General features: G+C 42.5%; 1 protein-coding gene across 2 annotated transcripts; it reads right to left on the bottom strand.

Annotated features, from left to right (window-relative positions):
* Positions 1 to 3,226: 3,226 nt before the first annotated feature.
* Positions 3,227 to 25,158, bottom strand: wrnip1 (WRN helicase interacting protein 1). 2 transcript variants are annotated; one of them, XM_014140181.2, is made up of 7 exons: positions 24,269 to 25,158; positions 13,721 to 13,915; positions 11,395 to 11,645; positions 9,065 to 9,288; positions 5,138 to 5,293; positions 4,698 to 4,777; positions 3,227 to 4,439 (listed from the first exon to the last, which is right to left on the bottom strand). In XM_014140181.2, exons 1-7 carry the CDS (start codon positions 24,911 to 24,913, stop codon positions 4,158 to 4,160), a joined length of 1,833 nt encoding a protein of 610 aa, XP_013995656.2. In that variant the 5' UTR covers positions 24,914 to 25,158; the 3' UTR covers positions 3,227 to 4,157. The 2 variants fall into 2 exon arrangements, with proteins under 2 accessions (XP_013995656.2, XP_013995657.2); XM_014140182.2 differs by having other exon boundaries at positions 5,142 to 5,293; positions 24,269 to 25,154.
* Positions 25,159 to 26,170: the final 1,012 nt, after the last annotated feature.

Genomic DNA, 26,170 nt, shown 5'->3' with positions numbered 1-26,170 from the left:
GTTTCCAAAGCTGTCGAAGTTATCTATAAAAGTAATTCCAATAGAGCTACAGTAATCTTTTAGCCAGGTGTGTATTGCTAGTAACCTGTTGGATATTTCACACCTGCAGCCCAATGATTGTATAGGACCTGAAATAACTGGCAGATTTTTGGAATCCTTCAGTGCTAAAACCAGTTATTTAAAATCAATTTTCAGAAGTTTCAAGCTAGCCCTCCTGATGCCGTTTGACCCCACATGGACCACGACAGCATCAGCTCCCGGCATCTGTCGTAGAATGATCGGAAGCAGCCTTGTAATGTCCTGTACTCGTGCTCCAGGATAGCACAGGGTTTTTGCCTCGGAAACCAAGATGTTTCTTACAATAGAACTGCCGATGACGACAGCATGTTACTGTTTACAGCCATGTTTGGGTTTGCCACTTATTCTTAAGTTTCTCTGGAGTCGTTCTTCCCCACATGTGGACTTAGGCTCATCACGGATAACTGGGTCATGACAGCTTCCCACTCCATTACGTGAGTCCAGCATTAAACATGCCATTAAATTGGCTGTAGGATTTATATCAAATATAGTAACATACTAGGCATCCGAGGAGTAAACCGAAACAGATTGAACACCCATATATATCCTGGTGGTATATGAAACCCTTCCAAAGACTGTTTCCATATTGTTCTCCTAATGTTCCTGAAGGTACACTCTTGCATACCCACCAATCTCAAGGTCACAGCATAAGAAACACTAACACTGATACTCTTTCTGTACCTCAGCCAGGATGTGGCACTGTAAGACTATAGGCTTGCACGTCAAAGGGGGAAAAGCAACAAGACAGTTAGCTACACTGAACAAAAATATAAATGTAACATCCAACAATTTCAAAGATTTTATATAAGGAAATCAGTCAATTGAAATAAATTCATTAGGTCCTATCTATGGTTTGCACATGACTGGGAATACAGATATGCATCTGTTGGTCACAGATACCTTTTAAAAAAAGGTAGGGTCCTGGATCATGAAACCAGTCAGTATCTGGTGTTACTATTGCCTCATACAGTGCGACACATCTCCTTCGCATAGAGTTGATCAGGCTATTGACTGTGGACTGTGGAATGTTGTCCCACTCCTCTTCAATGGCGGTACAAAGTTGCTGGATATTGGCAGGAACTAGAACAAGCTGTTGTACAAGTCGATCCAGAGCATCCCAAACATGCTCAATGGTTGACATGTCTGGCGAGTATGCAGGCCATGGGAGAACTGGGACACGTTCAGCTTCCAGGAATTGTGAACAGATTCTTGCGACACGGGCCTGTGCATTATCATGCTGAAACATGAGGGGATGGCGGTGGATGAATGGCACGACAATGGGCCTCAGGATCTCGTCACAGTATCTCTGTGCATTCAAATTGCCATCGATAAAATGCAATTGTGTTTATTGTCCGTAGCTTATGCCTGCCCATAACATAACCCCACGGCCACGATGGGACACTCTCTTCACAACATTGACATCATCAAACCGCTCGCCCACACAACGCCATACACGCTGTCTGCCCGGTACAGTTGAAATGGGGATTCATCCGTGAAGAGCACACATCTCCAGCAGCCATCGAAGGTGAGCATTTGCCCACAGAAGTCAGCTACGACGTCGAACTGCAGTTAGGTCAAGACCCTGTTGAGGATGACGAGCAGGCAGATGATCTTCCCTGAGAAGGCTTCTGGCAATTTGTGCAGAAATTGTTTGGTTGTGCAAACCCCCAGTTTCATCAGCTGTCCGGGTGGCTGGTCTCAGACGATTCCGCAGGTGAAGAAGTGGGATGTGGCGGTCCTGGCCTGACGTGGTTACATGTGGTCTGCGGTTATGAGGCCAGTTGGACGTACTGCCAAATTCTCTAAAACGACTTTGGAGGGCAGCTTATGGTAGAAAAATGTACATTAAATTCTCTGGCAACAGCTTTGATGGACATTCCTGCATTCAGCATGCCAATTGCACACTCCCTCAAAACATATGTGGCATTGTGTTGTGTGACAAAACTGCACATTTTAGAGTGGCCTTTTATTGTCCCCAGCACCAGGTGCACCTGTGTAATGATCATGTTGTTTAATCAACTTCTTGATATGCCACACCTGGATGGATTATCTTGGCAAAGGAGAAATGCTCACTAACAGGGATGTAGACACATTTGTGCACATTTTATAGAAATACGCTTTTTGTACATATGAAACATTTCTGGGATCTTTTATTTCAGCTCATGAAACATGGGACCCAACACTTTACATGTTGCATTTATATTTTTGTTCAGTGTAGAAACTAACTATAATTCCAAATACAATATGATTTCTAGATTTCTTTCTCATCTGTGTGCTTCTATCTGTTCTGATGCAGGTTGCACATGTACAGACTGATCCTGGTAGAGCATGACATGAAGACAGAGGAAGGCTATGAGCAGTCCATCGTAGTGGAAAAGATGATCCACCATCCTGACTGGAATGATAACCGTCTTCTGTGGGTAAGAAAGAGCCATACAAGGACCCCATGATTTGCTCAGGCATACAGTATAGTGCAAACTGGTTCTATTAAAAATAGGTCTGTAAACTTTTTTAGAGACATCACCAGTGTGTCATTGGGAAGAGTAACTAACCTGAGTCACTTTCATAGACATACAGCTGAATAAGTAATGGCAGACAGTGTTAACATAATGGAGACACACGTGATCATATACAAATGTAAGCAAACTTTGAAATTGTTTAAGTCAAACATTCTAGATGTTATTATCTCAACTATTAACAATGTACAGCACATTTGTGTGATTTATGTATGCAGTAGCATCAGACATACTTCAGATTATTTTCAATGTGGCTACTTGCATCTTTCCATCTCCTCCACCCTGGTCTTCTTGTGTCTCCCCAGGGTTACTCAGGTGGGCTCCTGAACTGTCAGGGTAGAGATGGTAGGTGGTACATCCAGGGGGGTTACCAGCTTTGTGAATGGTAAAGGCTGCAACACCGCCCAAAAACCTACTGTCTTCACCCACGGTGGTTCATTCATTCCCTGGATCAGTCAGGTGAGTTATGACTCAATTTATGAGGCCTCAGGCCTAGGCTGTGTAGCTGCTGAATAAGATCACAGTTGAAATAATGGCACCTGAGACCTTGTAGGGATTAAGTGACTGTACTGTGGTTCAGCAGAACTGGTGCAACACATGGATGGTTAAGTGAGTTGGTGTAAAACAAGTGGTACTGCATGACATTACCTTTAATGTAATTATCTTTCATTTGCAGACAATGGCTCAAAATGGAAAAAACCTCCCATATACACTGAGTGTACAAAACATTAGGAACATGCTCTTTCCATGACAGACTGACCAGGTGAGACCAGGTGAAAGCTATAATCCCTTATTCATGTCACTTGTTAAATCCACTTCAATCAGTGTAGATGGAGTGGAAACAAGTTAAATAAAAAATGTTAAGCCTTGAGACAATTGAGACTGATAGATTGGGCATGTGTGCTATTCAGAGGGACCTTTGGGCAAAATAAACAATTTAAGTGCCTTTGAACGGGGTATGGTAGTAGGTGCCAGGAGCACCGGTTTGAGTCTGTCAAGAACTGCAACGCTGCGGTGTTGTTCACGCTCAACAGTTTCCTGTGTGTATCAAGAATGGTCCAGCACCCAAAGGAAATCCAGACAACTTGACAACTGTGGGAAGCATTGAAGTCAACATCACAGGGCCAGCATCCCTGTGGAATGCTTTCAACACCTTGTAGAGTCCATGCCCTTATGAATTGAGGCTGTTCTGAGGGCAAAAGGGGGTGCAACTCAATATTAGGAAGGTGTTCCTAATGTTGTGTACACTCAGTGAAAGTCCTAGATGATAAAATTTATTATAATAAAAAAGGTGCTAATTACTGTCCCTCTGTTTATTTATAACAGTCTATTGAACAAAATATATCAACATAATGGTAACAATCTACAATACAAGATTACATTTATTTAACAAAGTGATAACATCATTGAACTCAAAATTGGTCTTATGCATAAGTGTTCTATTCGTGTTAGATCCAGCAGCATTTTCAGAGGTCCTCATAGCACAAAAATTGATCTTTAGCATTATAACCCTCACAGTAACCTTGACCTCAGATGCCAGAGGTCATGGGTCAACCTCAAAGGTTATAGGTCAGAGGGGTTCCAGGTGAAGAAGTTCATTCCCCGGAGCTCCTCAGGCAGGTAGTCCTGCTCCACAGGGGCACTGAAGGCAGGGTTGTACTTGTAGCCCTCAGCGTAGCCCAGGTCCTTCATGAGCTTGGTGGGGGCGTTGCGAAGGTGCAGGGGAACAGAGGGTAGGGGGCCCTTATGGTTCCTCAGACTGGCCTTCACGTTACCGTACGCCTTGTAGATTTCTACCGACTTAGGAGCCCTGGCCAGGTACACCACACACTGAGCCAAGATCACCTGAGGGTGGGAGGGAAGGAAGGAGCGAGGGGAGGAAAGGGAGTAGAGAGAGAGAATTACCTTTATTAGTGTTTTGATATGGCCAAATATCAAAAGGCATTCCGGATACCAGGGTCAGAAAATAAGGAGTTCCTCAGGTAAAATCCAATGTCTCTCTTTATTGTATCCACAACTTAACAAAGTGCTGATATTTAACAGAGGCAGATGTAAGGACAACTCTTGGTTGCCCTTTGTGACAAGATTTAAGTCTTCTCTCACCTCACACTCTGGCATCCCGATGAAGTGGCAGGCCTGGAAGGCAGATACAGCCTGAGGAAGGGCGGAGGGATCTGCCATACCTGAACAAAAGGGACAGGACATCCAGTCAGAACACACCATAACCTTGTCTAGGCCTTTGAGTTGTAAGGGAAGACTCCTTCCATGGCTCTGACAGGTGCAGACCAACAGAAAATAGACTCCGCATACAACTGTCAGGGCCAAAAGAAGATTCCTCTGGGGTGATACCAAAGACGCTAGATCATGTTTGTTGACATAATAGTTTGGTATAGGTAATTAGTGCTTGACCAACATGTTTTTTTAAAAAGCACATCCTCCTCCTTACAGTGTTTTCTGAGGTTGCGCCAATGCAATGGTTTATGTAACTGGGTCAATAACTGATTAAAACAATGGCTTAATGTAAACAGAGACGTAGCACACACCCACGTCTTCACTAGAGAAGCGGACTAGTCTGCGAGCCACGTACAGGGGGTCCTCTCCTCCCTCCAGCATGCGGCCCAGCCAGTAGAGGGAAGCGTTCTCGTGGGAGCCCCTCATTGATTTGTGCAGCGCTGAGATGCAGTTATAGTGCTCCTCACCTTTATGTATCAAACACAACACAAAGTAGGGTTGGATGGGTGGGAAAATAACCATATAGATCTAGAGAGAAATAGAAATCCATAGAAATACACTATATACAAAAGTATGTGGACACCCCTTCAAATTAGTGGATTCGGCTATTTCAGCCACACCCGTTGCTGACATGTGTATAAAATCGAACACAAATACATGCAATCTCCATAGACAAAAATGGGCAGTAGAATGGCCTTACTGAAGAACTCAGTGACTTTCAACGTGGCACCGTCATATTAATGCCCATGATTTTGAAATGAGATGTTCGCCGAGTTGGTGTCCACATACTTTTGGTCATGTAGTGTACATATAATACACAACACAAGACAAAAGGAGGGGAGGGAAGGAGTTAAGGTGGGGATGAAGAAAAATAAGGGATCCATAAAGATATAAATAATACTAATGACTGTCTTGTTTTAGTTACACTAACTCCAAGGCCATATGATGTTTCTTATAATGTTTCTCCTTGGACTGGCAGGCCTGGGTTCAAATACTATTATGAGTTTTCTGGGCACAATGTAAACAATGAAATAGTCCTAAAAGTACAAACCTTTGCCCCACCTGGCGAAATTCAATCAAATGCTCAAAGTAGCCTATTTGTAAGAACAAAAAAAAAAGTACTTTTTTCTGATCCCTAGTGATTTATGGGAGGGGTGTGTGTTGCCAGGCTGTCCCTACGGTTTTCCATCCATCTCCCTCCAGTCCACACCCATTCCATCCATCTGAATCAGAGATAGTTGCTACTCAGTGACATGAGGCCTAAATTGGCCAGAGCTTCACTGGCGGCTTTCCAAGGCAAAGAACAATACACAAACGTTACTGGTTAACTGTGGAGGGCTTAGAAACAAATCCAGACCAATGCCTGCTTGACACAAGTCATTTGTTTATAATTTCATAGATAAAAAAAAAAAAGCTTAATCAAAATATCTTTCACACTAACAAAACTTAAAAGAGCAGCATCAGATTCAGTTCACACAACAGAATAGTGATGGAAGTCTACATGTCATCTCTTGTGGACAGATTCTCATGAACATGAAACAACGAGAATCTGTCAAGGCTCACGTAGAATGTGACCACAAGCAGCAGTAGTTCCTGGTTTGGGGTTTTCGGCATTGATTATTTCGAGAAATCAGGATTGGGCAAAGGCTTAGGTGGGTTGTCAAGCCTGTGTGAGGATAATAATGGTTTCCACCAGATTTGGCGAGTGAGGAGACTTTGCTTCCTTCCTTTACACAAAAGGTAATCGCAATTGTTATCGGCATTCCCTTCCAAATGTAAAACAGGAAATGACAAACTTTTGCGAAATAATTTTACTTCCGGGTAACTGAGATTAGTTTACATGCAATGACGTGAATGAATTTCATCACTGTTTTTTAATGACAAAACATCAAATAGAGTAAATGTAGAGTTAGGCCTGTAGCTGGTAAAACCATCTACCCTGGATGTCTAGCTAGTTGACATAACAGTTAAGAGGCTGCTGAGCTGGGTCTAGGCTATACTTCTGTTGCTGCTGTATAGTTGATGTACATTAATCATTTCTGGGGCATCTTCAGAGGAAATTCTGGTTAGATTTTAATTTGGCTAGCTCCTTTAACCCCATAGGCTTAATTAGGTTCTGGATTCTTTTCGGAGGCCCCCGTCTCCCCAGACCAATTAACCCACCATTGCGGTGATGTTCTAGCCTGGTCCTGTCTGTTTGACTCGTCTTAGCATCATTGTATGGCATGACAATGACCATATGAGTTGGCAAGACAGCACTAAACCGGTCTGGGAAAAGGCTAGTGAGGGTCTATCCCTTGCTTCCAGTGGGCCCCATGGCGTGGCAATGTCCTATTATGAGACAGCCGTCCTAATTTGAACCAATGTCTCATTTGTCACTCAGGTGGTCCCTCTTTCACCTCTCTCCACGATGGATAACTCCTCCACCTCAACGCTCCATATCCCAGTCCACCTCCTGAGGCATTGGCCCACCTCCTGAGGCATTGGCCCACCTCCTGAGGCATTGGCCCACCTCCTGAGGCATTGGCCCACCTCCTGAGGCATTGGCCCACCTCCTGAGGCATTGGCCCACCTCCTGAGGCATTGGCCCACCTCCTGAGGCATTGGCCCACCTCCTGAGGCATTATTGTGTTGCCATAGCTATTTTGGATAAGGCTTGGAGGCCTCTGATAAGAGAATTATCTAATAAAGGTAAATTAATCAATAAACCATGATGAATTATTAGTCATACAGCATGTGTAATGAATAATCAATGTAATGATCAATGTAGGGATCGATTAGTCTGATTAGTTCCGGAAAGTCCAGGAACCACTGGAGAGGGAAAGAAATGTGTGTATGTAATTAGTATAGAGAGCTAGAGAAGCAGATGGTCAAGGGAGTAAAACTTCAGAGAGTTCCTAACCTTGAAGGAAAGGAACAGGCTGAGCCAGAAGGTGATAAACAGTGTGAGAAGTTTATGGGGGTTGCAGGTCACCAACAGATTGTGTGTAAATGCATGTGCGTAAGTAAGCAAGAACTATATAATGACTGTTTTGTTATCCTGACGCCAGAACGTTCTCATGAATAAAGCTACAGAAACCTTTTGCAGAAAGCTGAGTCCTTGCCTAATTATTTTAACCCATTGTCTTACAAACCTTGGGCATTAGTCAAGGCGAATTGATTATTATCATCGAGATATAAAATTCTTATAACAGCCTCCTCCAGCACGGTCTATGGCATGTTTGAAGTGGTTGATCCATTTACTAGTAAAATCATGAGGAGTTTGACAGGGAAGTGTTGAGAGGGAAAATACCAGGAATTTTGAGAAGAATCCTCTACCTATCCTCCACTGAGCTTGACAGAAAAAGTAAAGCTGAGAACCAGAGGTTAAAAGAGACTGGGATCAAGTCCCTTCACCTTCACTTTTCAGACACTAATGCACATAATATAAGAGTTATGGCGGGTACTATATACTCTACGAGCACACCAAGGAGTCTATCAATCTCCTAAGTGTCCTCTGACTAACATATTCTGGATATTCATTGATTCCAGTAAGATGACACTGACAACAACCAGTCCATGCTTCTAAAGCGTCAATCAAGGGCAGTGAGCCACAATAGCACTTGGCAGGCTGGCACCACGGTGACATCACTTGTACAGTCACTGTCTGAGGGTTTTAACCTAATTAGCGCTAGCCGTCTGGCCCGAGTCAGCTAACGTAGGGCATATTGAAAGAGTCTACTGTACGTGTTAGAGGGCAAAGTGTTCTTTGGCTGGATCTGCCTGCATATCTCAGACTCAGAGCAAAGGGAAAGTTAGCTCTACCAATAGGACCAGCACATTCACCATTTCACAAGAGACCTCTGAAATACACCTAAACTATTCACAGGTCCATTCCCATGAGCTGACAGACAGACTGCTTGGGTTGTTATCTCTGGGCAGCTGCTGTGGAGCCAACCAGACAGGATGTCACCCCTCTGGAATTATCCAATTGAATCATGACAAGTAACATCATTTGTCATCTAAATATTTAAATGTCTGTCAGTCCAGTGGGGGGCAGTGTAACAGAACAACCTAGAAAAATGTCAAATGTCCACGGACTACAGCTGAATCAACCATGTTATGGTTCAACCATTGAGGAGCATCAAGATGATCAGTATGCTGGAGTTTCAATTTAGTGCACAGTTTTTCTCCATGCACCTGTTAGTATGATAGGTGTGCGACTCCTATACTCTTTTCTATTGAACCATTGGACTCACCTGCTTTGTCGTAGAGGATATGGGACCTCTGAAGGCCCTCCTTCACATGCTCCTCCTGCACCACAATGTCCTGTGGGGTACTGCCAGATCCTGATTGGCCAGGACGGGCTGCACCCACCCGGGCCTGGACAGCCAGCTGGAGCCCGTTGAGCCCCGCCCGGGCGTCGCCGTCACACAGGTGGGCTATGGTGTCCAGAGCCTTCTGCTCAATATACACTTTTGGTCTACAAAACATGAAAACAGAAACACATTCAATTCTAACAAATAAGAACGCGGCCCCTGGTCCCCGGGGCGATGCAAACACCCTCCACCAGCTCCAAGTGGGTCAGGACATGTAAACGTCGCGTTACCGATACCGACTCCCTTAATACTGATCCACATAACTCAAACCTAACCCACCATGCCAGGGGCTTGACATCTGAAAAACGCATCATTCTTGAGGAGAATTTCAGTTTATTGAGTGGCCTCCAGAAACCTAATCATAACAAAATCTATCCATTTGGCATCTATTCTAGTCTACATGTGTAATCCTCTATCAAGTTGTTGTATGAAGTTCATCTTTCTAATTTCTAATCATTTGAGGTACCGGTAGGGCTGTTACGGTGACCGTATTACCGCCACATGGGCGGTCATGAGTCATGAAGGCAGTCAAATTCCATTTGACCGTTTATTCACGGTAATTAGGCTTCTTCAAGCTCTGATGCTGCTGATGGTCATTAGTAGCCTACCAAACTTGCTAACCGCCTGGTACTCAGCACTCTATTGTCCATCTAATTACTCTGAGATCATTGCAAATTTTTATCAAAAATCTAATCAAACACTTCATGAGGGCCCATGAGGTCATTTTGTGCAACTTTTCTATAGGCTATGCAATTACATAAGAAAAACAGAGTGATGGCCTCTTAAAAAGAGGAGCATCCCTTCAGCTTTCTATACGCTAGGCTTACTATATTTATTTCTCAACTTTTTCTCAGCAATTGCTTCTCTTTACAACAGGAGTATAGACTAACTGGCTGGCATGAAAATGAACCAGGGGAAAAGCGTCCTCCATTTGCTATTTAAGTGCATAGATCTATCTCGAGACAGGTGCATGATAATGGTCCATTCTAAATCAAAACAAATGTCACACATATATTAAAAGAGCATTTCACTCCATGGCTTGCACCTGTACCAAGATCTGGAAGGCCAGGAAACGACTGGGGGGAAGCCAGCTTTTCATTTTCTTGTTTTCGCTTCTTTATTTGTATGTTTATTTTTTTTTAAATAAACATACAAATAAAGAAGCGAAAACCTGTACCAGATCTTGGTACAGGTGCAAGCCATGGAGTGAAATGCTCTTTGGTTGTGTACAGATCTCTACGCTCAGGTGGACCAACCCTTTCTATTACATCACATCTTTACATCCTACCTTGTTTTGATATATTCATTTTCTGTGAGTGATATAGGGCTCTGTCAAATTTATCAAACTATACATTTGTTCCAAGGAACATTTTAGATCAGACATTTTCCACACTGCATCAGCAAAAAATGGTGTCGGCCCTGACTTCCCTCTGTACAAATATAACATTAATGTTAACTCAATCACCACCACCACTCAATCACACCCATGTTGACCACGAAGGCTCTCTGCCATGAATCTGGTACACTGTTAAAACTGAGCCGTCACCTGCTGCCAGCAGTTAACAGCTGTCTCACTTAAACAGGCTAGGCTATACCGACACACTCCCCTCCATCTCTGTCAACAGAGAGAGAGAAATAGAGAGGAGAGAAAGGACAGAAAGGAGATAAGAGAGAGGGAGGAGAAAAATGAGACAGAGCGCGCAAGAGAGGAGAGAAAAGAGAGAAAGAGGAGAGAAAAAGAGGAGAAAAAGGAGAGAGAGAGAGCGAGCGGCGAGAGGTTACTAGTTCATTTAACAGACAAGATCTGCTTAGAATTCCGTGGCATTATAGTATATTATTTTATAATATGAAGAATACAATTGAACAAAGCTGAATAAAATAGAAAGGATATTATCTCCAAGAGAGAAAGGAGAGCGAGCGAGTGAGAGAGAGGAGAGAAAGGAGAGAGAAAAAGAGAAAGAGGGAGGAGAAAGAGAGAGGGAGGAGAAAAAGGCAGAGAGAGAGAACACAGCTGTCTGCCTATAGTCAGCCCTGCCAGGACATAAATGACCTAAAGAAAAACATTTTAAGGCGGGCACAGAGGGGAGAGAGGACGTCCCCCTCGACCAATCAGGGTTCAGGAATCCCAGACTTAAGGATGACGTGTCTCCACAGCACATTTGGTGATAACAAGGGGCTCATTCCCAGAGGAGGGGGTATCAGCTACTTACTCTGATCCAAGCTCGGTTGGGTTTAACTCGTCTTGATCTATGCGGTCGTTGAGATCTTCTCCCAGTACACTGATCCCCAGCGTAGCGACGGCCCTGAGCAGGATCAACCCCATTGCCTCCACAGATAGCTTGTCCAGAACCAGGACCCTGCACCGGCTAAGCAGAGCCGCGTTCACCTGGAACGAAGGGTTCTCCGTGGTCGCCCCGATCAGAGTCACCGTCCCACACTCCACATGAGGGAGGAAGGTATCCTACATACAGACAGACAACAAGAGACATAGAAAGAGAGCGAAGAGAGACATGGGAGGAAAAGAGAAGAAGGTGTTGAGCATCCCAAAAGTGGTTCAATATCAAGGGTGAGTCACAGGGCTTTGATTACCTGTGCATGAAATACCATTGGCACTATCCCTCATTGTACAATGGTTTAATAGGGTAGCTGTGTAAAAACATTATAGCGTACATGGTTAAAAGACATATCTATCTCACGCATGCGCTATGATGGCTATGTTTTCCCTCTAAGCACCTCTTTAGCCCGAGCACAGTGTAGAGGGTCGGCCCTGGCTCTAACTGCCTGTTAATTGTTATCAGAATTTACACAGACAGGATAAAAGGGTCGTTCTGTGCCAGTGAGAACCATCCTTCATATTATACTACACAAAATGAAGACAGTAGCTGATAAGGATATTTATTGCTATTTTCAGAGTGATACTTGGTTACTATGTTATTGTTACTATAGTTTGTTAAACTTTGTAGGTATATTAAAACAACTGTGGCATGCTGTACGAAGCAATTATTTTGGGTCTGATTTTCTATCAACACCCATCTGTCCATTATAGTGCTGAGCGATTAGTTCTTTTTAAAGGTCGGTTCGGTTTCTGTTTTAAACATGAACTGCACCATGCATTATGTGGGTTGAATGCTGTAACAACACAGAATAAGATAATTAATACAAGCCCCATGATGGTAGTCACTGTTCATTACTGCTTATCACTTACTAACCATCATCACTCACATTACTTTAAGAAAATATTTCAGTTGTGTATAATACATTTGATGACTTTATTTCATTCCAAGTCATCATCTCATCTCTATATAGCTGCTGCCTATGCTGTCTGACAAAATCACTATCTCAGTAGTTCTTACTAAAGGTATACTTTTGACTGCTAAATACCAACTATAAATCACTTAGATCATGTATTTTCAAGTAGAGATACCTTGCGAAGCAACTACTCTCCATCTCTCTTGATCGAGCGCTCTTATGTCTCTCCGTCTCCGTATCTGCCACACACAGACCGGACAAGTAGTTGGCTCAATGCATTATGCTCATTGTAGTTAATTACCACGTTTTCTGTGCTAAACTATGTCGAATATTGGCCTGTTGGGAACTACAACTACATCGCACAGTTCAGGCTGGATCTGATTTATCTCCTGAAAAACAGAACGAAATGGAATTCATATATTTGAACCAAAGTTGGTAAATTAGTTGTCAAAAAAACAAAAATAACTGAAATTTCGGTTAATCGTTCAGCACTAGTCCATTATGTTACATTTATAACTAAATATGTTTTAGTCGATATGTACTGGTCAGGGATGTGGACCACAGATGCAGATTAAGTACAAACCATTGTTACTATTATTATTATTATTATTATTCAATGGTGTGTGGGTACTGTTACACAATGGTGTGTGGGTACTGTTACACAATGGTGTGTGGGTACTGTTACACAATGGTGTGGAGTTGTGAAAGAAAAGAATGGCCACTAACATTCAACATCAATCTGAGGCGTCATCTTGGCTAGTTAGGTGATATGATACCATATACTAATAGTAGATGTATACAAACAATCTCTCTCTCAAATGGCTTCAGGGAATCTGATTGCGATGCTACACTAAAAATCTATGAATCTTTCCATGAATCTGTGGTAGATACAAAGAGGGTGGATAATGGGTATTGTCTCTAAGGGAATGGAGTCTTTATTTTGGGATCATGGGATGGACATTCCTATACTAGTGTGGTTGAGACCACGCAGACAGGCTAGCATGATAGCCAATCATACGTGTACAGAGACTTCTGACAAATGTGTGGCTGTAGCTAGGCAAGGGCTACTAAATCATTTGGCCTATAACTCCATGGAGTACACTACTCGTTATGAAAAATGTGATAAGACAAATGATGAGTGAAATTAGACCTACACATTTTCATAAAAATAAATGTCATCATTGGAATTTGTATCTTGGAGTGATACCCTTTACCCTTTGTCATTACTATTGGCTGAAACCTGAGCCCAATTCTTCTTATTGGCTGGAGCACTTTGGTTGTTATTACCTGTTGTGACTTGTTGAAGCGATGGATCTCATCTATAAAGAGGATGGTCTTCCTCTTCATCAGTTTTAACTCATTCTGGGCCTGCTTAATGACCTCTCGCACCTCATTGGTGGATGTGCTGGTGGCAGAGAGAGAAACAAAGCGGGCCGTGCCCCTCTTCTTACTGCCGCTGGCTATGATGTGGGCCAGGGTGGTCTGGAAGGAAGGACAGAGATACATAAACGTAAGAGTTCATAGTGACACCATATCTAATTCTTAGAGATTCTTAGAATTGTGTTCCATCTGAAGAAAGCGAGTACCTGTGAATACTTGTCTCGTTCAAAATATGATTACTACTAATGATGAAGATAGATACATAACACGATTCCCTCTTATGTGTGGGACCTTATGTGGAAAGTATTTTTCCTCATTAAATCCTTGAGAATGCAGGCAGGCACCTAAAATCATGCATCTACTGATCCCCCTGCGTGCCACTGTCACAGCATTTTCGTCTGTATTTTATATTCCTATAATGCATTTTCCAGTCCCTATAATCCACAGATAGAACCAAGTCCCCTGGTCCCTGCCTAGAAGACAGATTCATACATCTAGCCTCCACTGTAAATCCTGGAGTCCAGCTCCATAAATCTTATGAAACCTGACCCATGACACCAGGGGGCTGACAAAGAGAGTCAGCGAGAAAGGGAAAGTGTTAAGAGGCATGGTGTTATGGTGGCCAGTCAAGTGAGAGGTAGGTGGCCATTATGGCATTAACAGTGCAGATAACGCAAGACTCCAGCCAGTCACTATACAGTATATTTACATTACATTTACATTTAAGTCATTTAGCAGACGCTCTTATCCAGAGCGACTTACAAAATGGTGCATTCACCTTATGATATCCAGTGGAACAACCACTTTACAATAGTGCATCTAAATCTTTTAAGGGGGGGGGTTAGAAGGATTACTTTATCCTATCCTAGGTATTCCTTAAAGAGGTGGGGTTTCAGGTGTCTCCGGAAGGTGGTGATTGACTCCGCTGTCCTGGCGTCGTGAGGGAGCTTGTTCCACCATTGGGGTGCCAGAGCAGCGAACAGTTTTGACTGGGCTGAGCGGGAACTGTGCTTCCTCAGAGGTAGGGGGGCCAGCAGGCCAGTGGTGGATGAACGCAGTGCCCTTGTTTGGGTGTAGGGCCTAATGTATATCTCGGCCTAATGGGAGAATTTCAAGCAGTTCCAATTATGTGACTGCCATCCATGGGCATTGCAATAATCACATTAACTCAGTCAATCGTCATCAAAAAAACTGCAGAAATGACCTTATCTTTAGGCTTAACGTTATGTAGGCACTGGGCATAGGCCCTATTGTTACACATTCCAAGGCTGCTGCAAGGTCTTCCCTGCCCACAGGGGTCTTGTGTTCTTGAGCAATGACGACCTCAGGGGGATGGTTGGTTGAAATCAATATTTGTCTGCTTTATGGATTATTTTTCAAACAAGCTGCAACTGAGCAACACTAATTGGTCTGGTCTAAAAAAAAATGACGCTGATATGAGAAGTTGTTGTTGCTGCTGCCAGTCCCATTTCTTCTTCGGGGAAGTTTACCTGCGGTTGGCATCCAATAAATGTTGCATTACCGTCACCTACTAGACTAGAATACAAGTCCCTTAAACTTTGCTTAAAGAAAACATTTTTAAAATACCCTACCATCTAACACTACACTCACAAAAAAAAAAATCTTAACATAATCACTAGTTAACTACACACGGTTGATGATATTACTAGTTTATCTAGCTTGTCCTGCGTTGCATATAATCGATGCGGTGTTAATTTATCATTGACTCATAGCCTACTTTGCCAAACGGTTATTTAACAAGCGCATTCGCGAAAAAAGCACTGTCATTGCACCAATGTGTACCTAACCATAAACATCAACGCTTTTCTTAAAATCAATACACAAGTATATATTTTTAAACCTGCATATTTATTTAATATTGCCTGCTAACATGAATTTCTTTAAACTAGGGAAATTGTGTCACTTCTCTTGCGTTCTGTGCAACAGAGTCAGGCTATATGCAGCAGTTTAGGCCGCCTGGTTCGTTGCGAACTGTGTGAAGACCAAATTCGCCAAACGGGGGATGACTTAACAAAAGCGCATTTGCGAAAAAAAATCACAATCGTTGCAGGAATGTACCTAACCATAAACATCAATGCCTTTCTTAAAATCAATACACAGAAGTATATTTTTTTAAACCTGCATATTTAGTTAAAAGAAATCCAGGTTAGCAGGCAATAATAAACTAGGGAAATTGTGTCACTTCTCTTGCGTTCATTACACGCAGAGTCAGGGTATATGCAACAGTTTGGGCCGCTTGGCTCGTTGCGAACTAATTTGCCAGACTTTTACGTAATTATGACATAACACTGAAGGTTGTACAATGTAACAGGAATATTTAGACTTATGGATGCCACCCGTTAGATAAAATACGGAATGGTTCCGTATTTCACTGAAAGAATAAACGTTTTGTTTTCAAAATGATAGTTTACGGATTTGACCATATTAATGACCTAAGGCTCGTATTTCTGTGTGTTATGTTATAATTAAGTCTATGATTTGATATTTGACAGAGCAGTCTGACTGAGCGGTGGTAGGCAGCAGCAGGCTCGTAAGCATTCATTCAAACAGCACTTTCGTGCGTTTGCCAAAAGCTCTTCTCTGTGCTTCAAGCATTGAGCCGTTTGACTTCAAGCCTATCAACTCCCGAGATTCGTCAAACGGGTGATGATTTAACAAGCGCATTCGCGAAAAAAGCACTGTCGTTGCACGTTTTCGAGCAGCTCTATGCTGTGCTTCAAGCATTGAGCTGTTTATGACTTCAAGCCTATCAACTCCCGAGATTAGGCTGGTGTAACCGATGTGAAATGGCTAGCTAGTTAGCGGGGTGCGCGCTAATAGCTTTTCAATCGGTGATGTCACTCGCTCTGAGACCTTGAAGTAGTTGTTCCCCTTGCTCTGCAAGGGCCGCGGCTTTTGTGGAGCGATGGGTAACGATGCTTCGAGGGTGGTTGTTGTCGATGTGTTCCTGGTTCGAGCCCAGGTAGGGGTCGAGGAGAGGGACGGAAGCTATACTGTCACACTGGCAATACTAAAGTGCCTATAAAAACATCCAATAGTCAAAGGTATATGAAATACAAATGGTATAGAGAAATAGTCCTATAATAACTACAACCTAAAACGTCTTACATGGGAATATTGAAGACTCATGTCAAAAGGAACAACCAGCTTTCATATGTTCTCATGTTCTGAGCAAGGAACTTAAACGTTAGCTTTTTTACATGGCACATATTGCACTTTTACTTTCTTCTCCAACACTTTGTTTGTGCATTATTTAAACCAAATTGAACATGTTTCATTATTTATTTGAGGCATTATATTAAGTTAAAATAAAAGTGTTCATTCAATATTGTTGTAATTGTCATTATTACAAATAAATAAATAAAACAATTGGCCGATTAATCGGTATCGGCCACCCACGGTACACACTATCAACAGCCATTGAAATAGCATGGCGCGAAATACAAAACAGCAACAATCTCATAATTTCATTTTCTCAAACAATCAACTATTTTACACCATTTTAAAGTTAAACTTCTCGTTAATCTAACCACATTGTCCGATTTCAAAAAGGCTTTACGCCGAAAGCATAAAATTAGATTATGTTAGGACATAAACTTCACAAGAAAAACCACACAGCCATTTTCCAAGCAAGGACATGCATCACAAAAAACAAGAATACAGCTAAAATATTAACTAACCTTTGATGATCTTCATCAGATGGCACTCATAGGACTTCATGTTACACAATACATGTATGTTTTGCTCGATAAAGTTCATATTTATATCCAAAAACCCCATTTTACATTGGCGCGTGATGTTCAGAAAATTTATTCTCACCAAAACTCCCGGTGAATGAGCACATCAATTTACAAAAATACTCATCATAAACATTGATAAAATTTACAACAGTTATTGAAAGAATTATAGATACACTACTCCTTAATGCAACCGCTGTGTCAGATTTTAAAATAGCTTTACAGAGAAAGCAAATTTTTCAATATTCTGAGCACATAGCTCAACCATCAAAGCAAGCTATACAGATACCCGCCAAGTTCTGGAGTCAACTAAACTCAGAATTAGTATTAGAAATATTCTCTTACCTTTGCTGATCTTCGTCAGAATGCACTCCCAGGACTCCTACTTCCACAAGAAATGTTATTTTTGTTCGAAATACTCCATATTTATGTCCAAATACCTCCGTTTTGTTTGTGCGTTCAGATCACTATCCAAAGGCATAACGCGCGAGCGTAAATCCAGACACGAAAAGTCAAATAGTTCCATTACCGTTCGTAGAAACATGTCAAACATTGTTTACAATCAATCCTTAGGGTCTTTTTTAACATAAAACTTCGATAATATTCCAACCGGACAATAGCGTATTCATTACAGAGGAAAAAGAAGGAGCGGCGCGCCAAGAATGCCCACGCAGTAAACAACTCACTGGTCCCAGGGAGTCCACTCATTGACTGAGCTCCTATTTTCTGCCCAGTAACAGGAGAAGGATGAAACACGTTTCTAAAGGCTGTTGACACCCAATGGAAGCCTTAGGAAGTGCAACGTGACCCCACAGACACTGTAGTTTCGATAGGGATTCAAAAGAAGAACTACAATTCTCAGATTTCCCACTTCCTGGTTGGATTATTCTCAGGTTATTGCCTGCCATATGAGTTCTGTTATAGTCACAGACATCATTCAAACAGTTTTAGAAACTTCAGAGTGTTTTCTATCCAAATCGACTAATAATATGCAAATATTTGACTCGGCCCGAGTATTAGGCAGTTTACTCTGGGCACACCTTTCATCCGAAAATGAAAATACTGCCCCCTATACCTTAAAAAGTTAAACCAAATTGAACATGTTTCAATATTTATTTGAGGCTAAATTGATTTTATTGATGTATTATATTAAGTTAAAATAAGTGTTCATTCAGTATTGTTGTAATTGTCATTATTCCAAAAAAACAAATGTAAAAAAAATGTTTTTTTTTTTTTTTTAAACAAACAAAAAAATCGGTATCGGCTTTTTTTGGTCCTCCAATAAATCGGTATCGGCATTGAAAAATCATAATTGGCCAACCTCTAGTAAGAATGCTGTTCATCGATTACAGCCCAGCATTTAACACCATAGTACCCTCCAAACTCGTCGTTAAGCTCGAGACCCTGGGTCTCGACCCCGCCCTGTGCAAATGGGTCCTGGAGGTGGTCCCCAGGTGGTGAGGGTAGGTAACAACATCTCCACCCCGCTGATCCTCAACACTGGGGCCCAACAAGGGTGTGTTCTTAGCCCTCTCCTGTACTCCCTGTTCACCCACGACTGCGTGGCCATGCACTCCTCAACTCAATCATCAAGTTTGCAGACGACACTAGTGGTAGGCTTGATTACCAACTACAACGAGACGGCCTACAGGGAGCAGGTGAGGGCCCTCGGAGTGTGGTGTCAGGAAAATAACCTCACACTCAACGTCAACAAAACAAAGGAGATGATCGTGGACTTCAGGAAACAGCAGAGGTGGAAAGTTTTAAGTTCCTCGGCGTACACATTACGGACAAATTGAAATGGTCCACCCACACAGACAGCGTGGTGAAGAAGGCGCAGCAGCGCCTCTTCAACCTCAGGAGGCTGAAGAAATTTGGCTTGTCACCAAAAACGCTCAAACTTTTACAGATGCACAATCGAGAGCATCCTGTCGGGCTGTATCACAGCCTGGTACGGCAACTGCTCCACCCACAACCCTAAGGCTCTCCAGAGGGTATTGAGGTCTGCACAACGCATTACCGGGGGCAAACTACCTGCCCTTCAGGACACCTACACCACCCGATGCCACAGGAAGGCCAAAAAGATCAAGGACAACAACCACCCGAGCCACTGCCTGTTCACCCCACTATCATCCAGAAGGCGAGGTCAGTACATCAAAGCGGGGACCAAGAGACTGAAAAACAGCTTCTATCTCAAGGACATCAGACTGTTAAAGGACATCAGACTGCCAAAATTGAGTGGCTGCTGCCAACATACTGACTCAACTCTAGCCACTTTAATAATGGCAAAATCAATGTAATAAATGTATCACTAGCCACTTTAAACAATGCCACTTTATATAATGTTTACATACCCTACATTACTCATCTCAAATGTATAATACTGTACTCTATATCATCTACTGCATCTTGCCTATGCCGTTTGGCCATCACTCATTCATATATTTTTATGTACATATTCTTATTCATTCCTTTACACTTGTGTTTGTATAAGGTAGTTGTTGTGAAATTGTTAGATTCCTTGTTAGATTTTACTACGGAACTAGAAGCACAAGCATTTCGCTACACTCACATTAACATCTGCTAACCATGTGTATGTGACAAATAAAATTTGAATTGATGTGTGTCTGACTCTCCTACCTTGGCCTGCTGTAACTATACAGTGGGGGAAAAAGTATTTGATCCCCTGCTGATTTTGTACGTTTGCCCACTGACAAAGAAATGATCAGTCTATAATTTTAATGGAAGGTTTATTTGAACAGTGAGAGACAGAATAACAACAATAATATCCAGAAAAACGCATGTCAGAAATGTTATAAATTGATTTGCATTTTAACCTGTTATGGCTAGGGGGCAGTATTTTCACGGCCGGATAAAAAACGTACCCGATTTAATCTGATTATTACTCCTGCCCAGAAACTAGAATATGCATATAATTATTAGCTTTGGATAGAAAACACTCCAAAGTTTCTAAAACTGTTTGAATGGTGTCTGTGAGTATAACAGAACTCATTTGGCAGGCCAAAACCTGAGAAGATTCCTTACAGGAAGTGCCCTGTCTGACCATTTCTTGCCCTTCTTGATTATCTCTATCCATTACAGGGGATCTCTGCTGTTACGTGACACTTCCTACGGCTCCCATGGGCTCTCAGAAGGTGGCAAAAAGCTGAATCGTGGCTTTGCAGGCTCTGGCTGAAAAAAAGTAGCGCGTTTGGATAGTGGCTGGTCACAGTACTGTGAGACTCAGGCTCGTGCACGAGGGGATCCCATGCTTTATTTTCTCTCTCTTTCTACGTATACACGCTTTCCCGGTCGGAATATTATCGCTTTTTTTATGAGAAAAATTGCATAAAAATGGATTTTAAACAGCGGTTGACATGCTTCGAAGTACGGTAATGGAATATTTAGAAATCTTTTGTCACGAAATGCGTCGTGCTCGTGACCCTTATTTACACTTCGGATAGTGTCTTGAACGCACGAACAAAACGCCGCTATTTGGATATAACAATGGATTATTTTGAACCAAACCAACATTTGTTATTGAAGTAGCAGTCCTGGGAGTGCATTCTGACGAAGAACACCAAAGGTAATCAAACTTTTCTAATAGTAAATCGGAGTTTGGTCAGGGCTAAACTTGGTGGGTGTCTAAATAGCTAGCCGTGATGGCTGGGCTATCTACTTAGAATATTGCAAAATGTGCTTTCACCGAAAAGCTATTTTAAAATCGGACACCTCGATTGCACAAAGGAGTTCTGTATCTATAACTTTTAAAATAATTGTTATGTTTTTTTGTGAACGTTTATCGTGAGTATTTTAGTAAATTCACCGGAGGTTTGCGGTGGGTATGCTAGTTCTGAACGTCACATGCTAATGTAAAAAGCTGGTTTTTGATATAAATATGAACTTGATTGAACAAAACATGCATGTATTGTATAACATAATGTCCTAGGTGTGTCATCTGATGAAGATCATCAAAGGTTAGTGCTGCATTTAGCTGTGGTTTTGTTTTTTGTGACATTATATGCTAGCTTGAAAAATGGGTGTCTGATTATTTCTGGCTGGGTACTCTGCTGACATAATCTAATGTTTTGCTTTCGCTGTAAAGCCTTTTTGAAATCGGACAGTGTGGTTAGATAAAGGAGAGTCTTGTCTTTAAAATGCTGTAAAATAGTCATATGTTTGAAAAATTGAAGTTTTTGTATTTTTGAGGAATTTGTAATTCGCGCCACGCCTATCATTGGATATTGGAGCAGGTGTTCCGCTAGCGGAACGTCTAGATGTAAGATTAATGAGGGAAATAAGTATTTGACCCCCTCTCAATCAGAAAGATTTCTGGCTCCCAGGTGTCTTTTATACAGGTAACGAGCTGAGATTAGGAGCACACTCTTAAAGGGAGTGCTCCTAACCACAGCTTGTTACCTGTAAAAAAGACACCTGTCCACAGAAGCAATCAATCAATCAGATTCCAAACTCTCCACCATGGCCAAGACCAAAGAGCTCTCCAATGATGTCAGGGACAAGATTGTAGACCTACACAAGGCTGGAATGGGCTACAAGACCATCGCCAAGCAGCTTGGTGAGAAGGTGACAACATTTGGTGCGATTATTCGCAAATGGAAGAAACACAAAAGAACTGTCAATAATATCCCTCGGCCTGGGGCTCCATGCAAGATCTCACCTCGTGGAGTTGCAATGATCATGAGAACGGTGAGGAATCAGCCCAGAACTACACGGGAGGATCTTGTCAATGATCTCAAGGCAGCTGGGACCATAGTCACCAAGAAAACAATTGGTAACACACTACGCCGTGAAGGACTGAAATCCTGCAGCGCCCGCAAGGTCCCCCTGCTCAAGAAAGCACATATACATGCCCGTCTGAAGTTTGCCAATGAACATCTGAATGATTCAGAGGACAACTGGTGAAAGTGTTGTGGTCAGATGAGACCAAAATGGAGCTCTTTGACATCAACTCAACTCGCCGTGTTTGGAGGAGGAGGAATGCTGCCTATGACCCCAAGAACACCACCCCCACCATCAAACATGGAGGTGGAAACATTATGCTTTGGGGGGGTTTTTCTGCTAAGGGGACAGGACAACTTCACCGCATCAAAGGGACGATGGACAGGGCCATGTACCATCAAATCTTGGGTGAGAACCTCCTTCCCTCAGCCAGGGCATTGAAAATGGGTCGTGGATGGGTATTCCAGCATGACAATGACCCAAAACACACGGCCAAGGCAACAAAGGACTGGCTCAAGAAGAAGCACATTAAGGTCCTGGAGTGGCCTAGCCAGTCTCCAGACCTTAATCCCATAGAAAATCTGTGGAGGGAGCTGAAGGTTCGAGTTGCCAAACGTCAGCCTCGAAACCTTCATGACTTGGAGAAGATCTGCAAAGAGGAGTGGGACAAAATCCCTCCTGAGATGTGTGCAAACCTGGTGGCCAACTACAAGAAACGTCTGACCTCTGTGATTGCCAAGAAGGGTTTTGCCTCCAAGTACTAAGTCATGTTTTGCAGAGGGGTCAAATACTTATTTCCCTCATTAAAATGCAAATCATTTTATAACATTTTTGACATGCGGTTTTCTGGATTTTTTTGTTGTTATTCTGTCTCTCACTGTTCAAAAAAACTACTATTAAAATTATAGACTGATCATTTCTTTGTAAGTGGGCAAACGTACAAAATCAGCAGGGGATCAAATACTTTTTTCCCCCTACTGTATGTGTGAGTGAGATGTTAGTAAAATTCCTGAACTAAGAGTTTTCATCATTCTAGATTGCAGCCGGTAGCAACATGAAGAAGCGCTGTGATGTGCGTGGACCCAAGAAGGACAGGAAGACACAGTACACATGCATCAAGTGCAAGAAATACATTTGCAACACACACACAGTAAAACTCTGTCCTTCATGTGGTGTGTAGACCAGCCTTAATTTGTGTTAAAAAAAATCTAATTTTATTTTAAAAAGAATAATAGCGCTTTTATTGATACATTTTATCTAGCAGAAGTAAATGGCAAATATTAACTATGCTGTCTATATTTATTTTACATTTAACCTTTAACTAGGCAAGTCAGTTAAGAACAAATTATAATTTCCAATGACGGTGTATTGCTTGTAATTGATACAAGTCAACATCTAAGTATTAAGTATTTTTACATTCATTGTTATTTCTGTATTGTTTACAAACCCAATAATGTTTTGGGTCCATCAGACCAGCGAACATTGGGTGAATAACAAAAACATGAACACCACACAAGGGTTAAATCTATTCAGTCCTACTTCAGGCCAACAGCCTGAAAGTATGAGCCACCACCACTTAACACACCCTGTAACTCTTCTGACATCAAACCTCGCACATCCAAATACCTCTCTGCAGCTGCCACCACAACCTCTATTTTCTGCGATTTATGTCCATCCCTGCAGGACAGTTGATAACCATTGTTATAAATGTCAAAAATACAGTCTTACTGAAACATATCACTTATTGGTTTATCCCTTTGTACTGGTACAGATCTACTACTCACACCACTCCTCTCAGGATCCCTCCCCCTTGACCCATCTTCCTCTACTTTCTTCACTGCCTCTGCATATGACAATTTCTGCTCGTCAGTCACACACTTCATCACTCACGTGTTACTTTCGTTTACAACATGGAAATACAATCTAGATGATATGTTTACAAAGTAGAACACCACACCTTCCCACATCCAGGTGGTCCCCATAGGATCAACGACGGTATCTCCTGAGAATCCAACAGCGACCTGAGAAGGGTGTGTTCTCCGACTACTTTGTTTTGGCCGAAATATTCCTCCAGCGTGGTTGGTCGCAGTTTCTCCGCCAGCGGCTTATCGATATTCAGTAGCGCGCGCACAGGCGTTGTATCACGCGGGGTCTTTATCAGTGTGTTCGATACAGGGGGGTCGATGCCAAACTGTCCCATCGCCTGACCTGCCCCCATCTCGTCCGGTGAATGACGTTTCATTCCTTTGCTGACAGCAGTGCTGGCAATCGGTTTATTCGATAAAAATGTATTTCGTTCACTTTGAAGTGGACCCTTATTTCTGTTGGTCTGAAACATACTGAAAACCGGAGAGGGCGGCGTGGTACCTTTCCTCGCCTCCGACGAGTCTGTCGTGTTGACTGTTGGACTCGACGCTTCGCTAGAAATGCGAGGTTTCTTGAGAGGTGGTCCGTTCTCGTCTTTACTGGTTGATGTCGGACAACTGTCAATATTTAACAAACATCTGTCCAGATGGGCATTGATTTCTGACGCCGCGAAATCCTTAAAACAAACGGGACATTGTACTTGCTCCGCAACGCTACCTGCAACTTCGCTCGCCATCTTTTCTTTCCCGCTAAACTTGACCTCACCACGTGACCATAACACCGAAACTTTATAAAAAAGATAATCTTTTACATTTATTGTAGCAGTTAAAAAAGATCACTTAAGATTTGTGTTCACTTGCAGCATGTGAGCCATTTCTGTCTGCCTAGGACGGGGTCAGAACTTATTTTAAGCATTATGGGATTTGTAGTTTATGGTCTGCAGATAGTGGGCTTCTGGGCTACAGTCGTTAAATCAATTAAGCCACTTCAGTTTTACAAACAAAGATGCAATGGAACAGGTGACAGATGGAATAAATTAATTCTCATTTTCTCCGTTATCCAAATCTATATCAACATCTCTTGCCAGGAGTAACATAGCCTACATACATGTCTGACTGTCTGTATTTCCTCTCTTCAGCTCAGACAAGACACCCAGCAGCCATGAGAGACAGGCACCAGAGGTCCCCCTGCAGAGGAGGACAGAGAGGGCCCACCATAGTTGGGGTCTGCCAGCGCGCTGAAAGCCAGAACAACGTAGCCAAGCTGGCCTTCTTCTACTACCTGGAGACGGCGGAGACCAGGATGGCTCATAATAATGTCTAGAACAGAGCGAATGGAATGGCATCAGCTATTTGGAATGGCATCATCTGTTTGGAATGGCATCATCTGTTTGGAATGGCATCAGCTGTTTGGATTGGCATCAGCTATTTGGAATGGCATCAGCTGTTTGGAATGGCATCAGCTGTTTGGAATGGCATCAGCTATTTGAATGGCATCAGCTATTTGGATAGCATCAGCTATTTGGAATGGCATCAGCTGTTTGAATGGCATCAGCTATTTTGAATGGCATCAGCTGTTTGGAATGGCATCAGCTATTTGAATGGCATCAGCTATTTGATACCATTCCACTGATTCTGGTCCAGCCATTACCAGGAGCCCATCCCCCCCCCCCCAATTAAGGTGTCACCAACCTCCTGTGTTAGGCATATTATACACTGACTGTACAAAACATGAGTAACACCTTCCTTATATTGAGTTGCACCCCTTTTGCTCTCAGAGCAGCCTCAATTAGTTGGGGCATGGATTCTACAAGGTGTCGAAAGCATCCCACAGGGATGCTGGCCCATGTTGACTCCAATGCTTCCCACAGTTGTGTCAAGTTGGCTGGATTTCCTTTGGGTGGTGGACCATTATTGAAACACATGGGAAACTGTTGAGCGTGAAAAACCAGCAGTGTTGCAGTTCTTGACACTCAAACCGGTGTGGCTGGCAT

This window comes from Salmo salar, chromosome ssa14, assembly GCF_905237065.1.
Source record: "Salmo salar chromosome ssa14, Ssal_v3.1, whole genome shotgun sequence".
In the NCBI taxonomy this organism is placed as follows: Eukaryota; Metazoa; Chordata; class Actinopteri; order Salmoniformes; family Salmonidae; genus Salmo; species Salmo salar.
The sequence above is the reverse complement of the archived record's forward strand: the minus strand, read 5'-3'. Positions and strand labels throughout refer to the sequence as shown.

What these genes read in the sequence shown, in the direction of transcription:
- wrnip1 (XM_014140181.2), bottom strand. Translation starts at nt 24,913, where the DNA reads ATGGCGAGCGAAGTTGCAGGTAGCGTTGCGGAGCAAGTACAATGTCCC. An exon ending in GCTTCAACAAGTCACAACAG is followed by an intron (nt 11,646 to 13,720) that starts GTAATAACAACC and finishes GTCTGTATGTAG; the next exon opens with GATACCTTCCTCCCTCATGT. An exon ending in TATCCTCTACGACAAAGCAG is followed by an intron (nt 5,294 to 9,064) that starts GTGAGTCCAATG and finishes TGATACATAAAG; the next exon opens with GTGAGGAGCACTATAACTGC.